This window comes from Pelmatolapia mariae, linkage group LG7 (assembly GCF_036321145.2).
Source record: "Pelmatolapia mariae isolate MD_Pm_ZW linkage group LG7, Pm_UMD_F_2, whole genome shotgun sequence".
Taxonomy (NCBI): domain Eukaryota; kingdom Metazoa; phylum Chordata; class Actinopteri; order Cichliformes; family Cichlidae; genus Pelmatolapia; species Pelmatolapia mariae.
Genome location: NC_086233.1, coordinates 38,955,363 through 38,963,235, shown reverse-complemented (window position 1 = coordinate 38,963,235; position 7,873 = coordinate 38,955,363). Strand labels below are relative to the sequence as shown.

Here is a 7,873-nt window from a genome sequence, read left to right as displayed (position 1 = left end):
CTAAAGTTGGTTGTAGCCCTTCAAATTCAGTGGACAGTGATTTTGACATGGATTCTTTCCATACCAGAAATTGATCTGAGTATAGTAGAAAACACAAGAGCAAATTCTAATTCTCTGTGTCCATGGTGGAGGAAAAGTTAAGAAGGAACTGGGTATCTCACCTACAGATTTATACAAAGTGGCCCATGATGAAGCGGCAAATCGGACTTTGCCTGACACCCCAGACCTCGACATCACAAAGCTCAGCTGAAGTGGTTTCTGTTAATAGTACTTAGCACTAAAGTGGTTGCAGGAGGTCAGGTTAAGAAGAGTGATGATTTCATCTCAGTTTTGATGAGACTTAAAGAAAAACTACCAGTAGCTTGATCAGATGTAAAGGTGAATCTCCTGGTTCTATCGTACAGTCTTGAAAAAGCCATAGGATCCGTTGAACTGGCATGGAAGGGATTGGTATTGACCTCAGATTAGACACGGGGACTTCAGAGTGTAGAAAGCGTAACAGCTCTGCAGCAGAAGCAATGGGAAAATGAAAAGGTGTGATTACTTTTCATTGCAAAAGACTATCAAGATACAGAAACACCATCTGCTCCATGTAACAATGAGCAGGAGGGACAGGATGATACTGAGTGGGCTAACACTGCCACTGTGCTTTGAATCATGGGTTGACATTGATGAGAAAGCATCCTGAAAGAAAATGGACATGTGGAAGACAGAAACTATCTGCATTAATCATCAGGGGTGGACATTACAGACTACCCCTTTATATCAGTACTCAATTTGGATCATTGTGGACTCATAAAATCAATATATAGGAGTTATTTAGAAAATAGGTCACAATATGTACATTATCTCGGTAACACCTCTGAAAGATTGAAGATTGTATGTGGAGTTCCTCAAGGTTCTATTTTGGGACCTAAACTTTTTAATTTATATATTAATGATATCTGTGACGTATCAAAAAGGTTAAATTTTATTTTATTTGCAGATGACACAAATTTTTATTGCTCTGGAGAGAATTTGAAAGATTTGGTTGAAATTATGACTTCTGAGATGTTAAGATTAAAAATATGGTTTGATGTAAATAAATTATCTTTGAATCTGACAAAAACGAAATTCATGATATTTGGCAATCGTGTGAAGGAGGAAGAAGTCATTATGTCCATTGATGGAGAATTGATTGAAAGAGTTACTGAATTTCGTTTTTTGGGTGTAATAGTAGATGAAAATTTGACGTGGAAATCACATATTAAGTATATTAGAAAGAAGATGGTTAAAAACATTTATATTTTGGGAAATGTAAGAGATTTATTAGACTATAAAACAATGTGCATTTTATATTTTTCATTGTTTTTCTCATATTTTAGTTACTGTATTGAAGTCTGGGGGAATACATATGAGAATACTATAAAACCTCTAAACTTATTACAGAAGAAAGTGATACGAATGATTCATAATGTGAAATATAGAGAACATACAAATAAATTATTTATAAAATCGAAATTATTAAAATTAGGAGATTTAGTGAAATTACGGACACTATTAATTATGTTTAAGGCTAAAAATAATATTTTGCCCTTTAAGTTACAAAGAGTATTTTTTATTGTGTTCAGGGGGAGAAGATAGCAGAAGGAAATTTTATTTTAAGCATCAGTTAGCTAGGACTACACAAAGATTAATGAGTCCAACGGTTAGGGGTATACGACTGTGGAACTCTCTTCATTATAATTTAAAGCATTGTATAAATTTACATTGTTTTAAAAAGTGTTACATGCTTAAAACGATAACTCAATATGAAGAATGTGAATGAAATTGGAGTTCATTGAAAAAGGATCCATTATAATTTTTTGTTTTATTTATTTTAATTTTATTTTTCTCCTTGTTACTATGTGGAGTGGTATATTCTGATTGTAAATTTGTATATTCTGATTGTAAATTTGTTGTTTGGTTTGGGTTAGGACCGGAGATAAATGTTAATGTTAGTTTGTTCCCTGATTTTTGGTGCCCACTTGTAATATAAGTTGGATTGTAGATAGGGGGCAGGGTTTAATAAGAATATTTTCTTCTTCCTGCTCCTTTTCACACATGGTTGTAGGGCTTTATTGATAGAAAGTGTGGTTGGTTTGTTTGAACTGTTGTACCAAGTGTGAAATAAATAAATAAATGAAATGAAATAAAATAAAATCAATATTTAGTTTTTTTGCATAGTACCAGACTTATGTCAGGATTTGATTATCTTGAAATTATACGAATGGCCTGATGGGGGCAGCTCTAGTACTTTGGATACGTTAGACTACCGGAAATCCAACAGAAGAAGAGAGAGCTGCTGTAGTAATATGGCGCCCGGTACCTACTGAACGTTGTTGCCCCGCTCTTTTTACTCGGAAGTTGATTTATCATACAGCATAAAGTCACCATAATTGTATCTTTGCGTGTTCAGATTTTCTCAGTGAGTCTTTCTCTCCAGAAGAAACGCTTTTAGCTCGTTTTTTATTTTAACTTTGTCTCAAACGAAACCGTCGCCTATAGCGCGAAAATGTCCGAAGTTGAAGTAATAAAGGTGCTGGTGAATCAGCGGCTGACTGCAGTGGCTGAAGAGATAGTGGGACTGTTTGAGAAAACCTTTGCAGAGTACCGGGACAATGTGGCTCGCTTGGTGGAGGAAACGGAGCGACAGCGCAGGCTGCTGGAATCCGTAAAAACCCCGGGAGCTCCCTCACCACACACAGGTCTGTGCAGCGTGTCCTCGGTTTCCGTTGCTTGATTGTAATTCAGTTGCTATAGTTGAGTCTTAGCGGGTAAAAGAAAATCAAGTATCAGACATCGCTGAGATTGTGTAAGTTGTATCAGAATAAAGACATCCTCACAAGAGCACTTTAACAAAAATTACAAGAAAGTCTGACTGCTTGGGAGCGAAATCTAAAGAAATGAGGGGCGGCTCAAGGCCTTTGCACTGTGATAGCATGCTTTCACTTTTAAAGTGATGCTTAAATCTTATTGGGTCAGATCTAACCGTAACACGAGAGCACGCATTTTATAGGAAGGTCACATGCAGAAAACTGCTGTCCAAATATTTGTTTGTATCTTTGTGTTTTTTGCAGAATCCCAGCAGACGTTGGAAATAAAAGACACAGCACCGAAACAACAAACTTTGGGAGTGAGCTTGAACCATGAGCACATAGGTGCTCACTACATCAAAGAGGAACAGGAAGAAATGTGGAGTAGCCATGAGGGAGAGCAACTTCAAGCAGTGGAGACGTTCTCTTTGAGCTATATCCCTTTAAAGACTGAGAGCCGAGAGGAGCCGGAGGTCAACTCTCCATACCTTGTGAAATGTAAGTTTAATTTGTTAATATAATGTAACAGCAGGGGAAGAGTAATTAGCTCATTTGTCTGATCTGCACTACAAAGCAGCTATACCTTCATCCCCATCCTTAAAACCTTCCCCCACACAGAGAGAATTATGAGCTTTTTTCTGCTTAGCTGTCACCTATAGATTTACATCCCTGATAAGCAGGAGTCTCACTACCTGTTTAACGTCTCCCATGAACTTACAGTGGCCCCCACTATGTCTGTGTGTAGGTGTGATAGAGCAAAAGGCCCACTTGTGAAGCTAACCTTAGTGACAATGTGATACTACTGTTACTAAAGTGATATGGTTAAAATACGAGATCAATACATAGAATAAAGAAATCTGCAAGTACATTTGTTACACTTACATGTTTAACTTAAGTTTTGCTTTTTTGTTAGAAACAAAATGTACACAAATTTACACTGTCATAAACAAAAATTTAAATCTAATTTTTCATGATCTGTTGGGTTAACCCTCTGAGATCCAAAATATAATTGGCCATTTTTACTACCTTTGATTCAACCTTCATATTGTTTAATTTTATTTTTTACCTTGCCTTGCTTGGCATCATTCTTTTCAGCACAACCTCACGTGTCTGAATTTACAGTTATTTTTTCATTGACATACTGGATTAACACAACTGATCTGAAATCACACAAAAAACACAACATCCTAGTAGTAGTTTTTTTTTTTTTTTACTGTAAAAACCACAAACATGTTTAGTACATTTTCATAACTTGAAATGCGAATATAAATTGTAAATTTTGAAAACTTATGCATAAATTTTGTAAACAATAAAGTTAGATGCAACTACTTATTTAAAAATTCAGCCAATCTGATGGGTTTTTTTCTGTTGTTGTTATTGTTTTTTGTTTTTTTTATTTGTACAACCATTTAAAAATACTACTATAACTAAAATTAGAGAACATTCAGGTGTCACAATAAGATGCCCCACAAATTATTTGTGCCAGTAAAAAAAGAAAAAAAAAATGTGTCCACCACAAGACAGAGGAGAACACCACAGGGATAAACCCTGCAGACCTGACAACAGGTGTATCGCTCCTCTGAGTGATACACCTGTTGTGGAAGCTGTTTAATGGCACCAGAGCCAAAGCTGAGTAAAAAAGAATGTATTTACATTTTATACAAAATCATGAGATTCAAATATAGAGGTGATCTATTACTATTATAATTGGTGTTGTATTATCTACTAAACTAAAACTTTTAATTTCTTTCCAGTGTTACGTGGAGACTTTCAGCCGCTGCAGAAGTGTAATGAAGAGGTTCCGTCTCAGGAGCATGAGTGGAGACCTGCTCTGAAAGAGGAGCCTCAATGCTCACAAACTGAAGTGGAACAGGAGAAACTCAGGAGAGAGACACGTATAGGACTGGGAGAGAATTCAGTCACAGAGTTGCCATTCATTGCTGTAAAGAGGGAGGCTGATGAAGAGGAAGCTTCGTCGGCTCAGCTTCACAACAACGCAGAGTCTTCAGACTGCCAGTCCACTGAACATATGCAAGTAGAGAGTGATGGTGACGGCTGTGGAGGAGCAGAACCACTGACCAACGCAGCTAGTGACAAGACTTCTGACTCTTCAGACAGTGAGACTGAAGACAGCGATGATGACTGGAAAAGAAATACAAAGCAGTCCTATTTTAAAGTAGTGATAGGTGATAGAGTTGCTAACTCACAACCCGCCCAGAAGTTAGATCCAACTCCAGTTAGTGATGAGAAGACTTCTGATTCATCTGAAACTGAGACTGAGGACAGTGATAATGATTTGATGGATAGCGATAAATCTAAGAAAGGTTCAACTAGCGTTAAATTCAAACACGCTCTTGTTGCAAGCTCTTCAAAAATGCATACTGAGAAGAAATCTGACTGTAGGCAGCAACTGAAAAATCACACAGGTACACAAACGGCACAGATTTCTATCCAGGGTTCACAACTTGTTCTTCACAAAGCAAACTCAAGTATGAGAACCAGTTCTGCAGAACGACTTTTAAGTGACTCCAAGAAACGTAAAAAAAGTGCATCTCCGACGGCACAGAGCACCAAGGACAAATCATTCACATGTTCAAGTTGTAATAAAAGTTTCCAAAGGAAAGCACACATGATTCAACATATGAAAATGCATAAAGAGAATCCTAACATTAGTGGCGTAAACAAGCCAGTGTAGTATCCAGGAATGGCTTGTTTCATTTTGTCCTTTTGTTATCCAGGAACACTGTTAACCTTTCTCCTACTGTTAAGTGAATGGCATTGCAGCTAATGATAACCAACTGCCTGTTTAAGCAGAATTTTCAGAAATAAAATATTTTTTTATTTTTGTTTTTTAATGGACCCAAAGGTCAATAAAATGTAAAGAATGTTACAAAGACAAGTGCAAAGCTACTGGTGGAGTTTTTTTTGTAATCGCTGAGGCTGCAAAACCTGCCCATTCAATTCCTCATTAGGAAGTTCACTCTGTTCTTTAGCTCGTCTGCACAGAGGAGCGATGACCTTATTCCATGTTTTGTTCATTTTCTTTTTCTTTTTTTGTACATCTTCTGTCTAAATTAAATTTGTCAAAAGTTTGTGAGTAGTATAAATAGAATAGACACCCGTCATTTTACTAGGTACTGCTGTTCAACTGCTTGCTAACACAAATGTCAGCCATTACTTTCTTTACATTCTTTTAACGCTTGTTTGTTGAAAGTGCTTTCTGGACTAGGGCACCGCTGAAGTTCAAACTGAGAATCAGAGGTGGGGGGGGGGGGGGGGGGGGGTGTTAATAGGGATTTCAGGTCAAAAATTTTAGAAACTTCTAATCAACTGGGATTTTTCCAGCACAACTATCTCCAGGGTTTACAGAGAGTCATCCATAAAACCAAAAATATCCAGTAAGCAGCAGTTTTCCAGGCAATAATGCCTGTGACATCGGAGAACAATGGCCAGTTTTAATTCGATTGGAAAGCAACAGAAGCTCAAACGCTTACAATAAAGGTAAGCAGAAGAGCATATCTGGATGCACAACACATCCAACCTTGAAGCAGATGGGCTACAGCTGCAAAATACCACAACACGTACCACTCCTATCAACCAGAAACGAGAAACCGTGGCTACAATTTACAGGATTTCAAAAAGCGGACAATAGAAGTTTGGAAAACATTGCCTGGTCTGATGAATCTCAATATCTGCAAGGTGTACGTAATAAAGCGTCAAGAGTATTTGCCCATTAGATAGATGGTAGTTCTTTTACAGCATGGTATCATTTTGCTGAAATGGTTTGGGTCCACTTGTCATTTGACACATTAGAACATTACTATTGTTTTGTACTGACCTTTTTATTTTGTAGTGATAATCTTTATCCTATGTGAAAACAGTGGTGTCTTTCCAGGTGATGATGCACCTCACATGGTTTATGGAGTGTAGAAAAGATATGGGTCATGTGCTATTGCTATTGGAATCACAGATGTAATTTCAGCTGAGCAGATTACAAGAATTTGAACTGAAGTGTTAGACCACTACCCACAACTGTTGACTGGTTTTCCCTTTAATTTGTCACCACTTCATAGGAGACCTGATTGCAAATAAATGTACCTATAAAGCACTTTGGGTCACTTTGGTGTCTTTTGATGTTGAAGGAAACTGGATTCACTGACACATTGACTTTCTTTGCAATTTCTCTATAGGAAACACCTACATTTTTAAGTGTTATGATGGTCTGGCTCTCTTCTATTGTTAATTTCCTGTTTCTCGACATCTTTGGACCAACACACTACTTTCTACTGCTCAGCTGATGCTCATGACACCACAGTGTGTTCCAACACCGCTTTTATGCAGATAGAGGGGGTTGTAAGTAATGAAGGAAAGTTGGAACACCTGTAGGAATTAGTAGCACCAGCTTTCAAGACCTGATCAACCTCCATTGTGTGCAGAACAGCTTTACATTGTTAACCCATTTTGTGCTCACTGAAAAAGGCCTTTTTGTATAATTCTGAAATGTACATTATTATTCAGTTTTGCGTAACCTTACCTTTTTTTTTAACCTCTGGCAGTTCACTGCTTACTTTTGTACCATTTCAAGCTATTCATCGGACTTGAATGACTTGAACTGCAATAAATACCTGCATAAATTTGGGTATTCTAAAACATTTGACTGGTAGTGTAAATGATCAGTATTAAGCAATTAAGCATAATTGACCACCAGCAAACTCACATATGTATTATAATTTTGTGTTGAACCATTAATACGCTTAATACCATTTCTCTTATTCAGGATCATGTTTAATAATTGGTTGGTGACACATGTCTTATCTTTTCACATTCCTGCAGACACTAATCAAAATTCACACATTAGAACACTTGATCTCATTACTCACAATTATTTCTCATTTAACATACCAAAAGACTTTGATTTATATCGTTGATTAAGAATAAAGATGATTTTCTATGAGCAAAAAACATACTCCAAAATCTGCCAGTAGTGCTCGGTATCATTCTTAACAGATGAGGCTGGATGTTAAGAACTTTTACCCCCT

General features: G+C 37.0%; 1 protein-coding gene across 1 annotated transcript; it reads left to right on the top strand.

Moving 5' to 3' along the window:
• Positions 1-2,328: 2,328 nt before the first annotated feature.
• On the top strand, positions 2,329-6,081 carry LOC134632255 (myoneurin-like). The gene is made up of 3 exons (XM_063480915.1): positions 2,329-2,726; positions 3,099-3,332; positions 4,589-6,081. Exons 1-3 carry the CDS (start codon positions 2,534-2,536, stop codon positions 5,527-5,529), a joined length of 1,368 nt encoding a protein of 455 aa, XP_063336985.1. The 5' UTR covers positions 2,329-2,533; the 3' UTR covers positions 5,530-6,081.
• Positions 6,082-7,873: the final 1,792 nt, after the last annotated feature.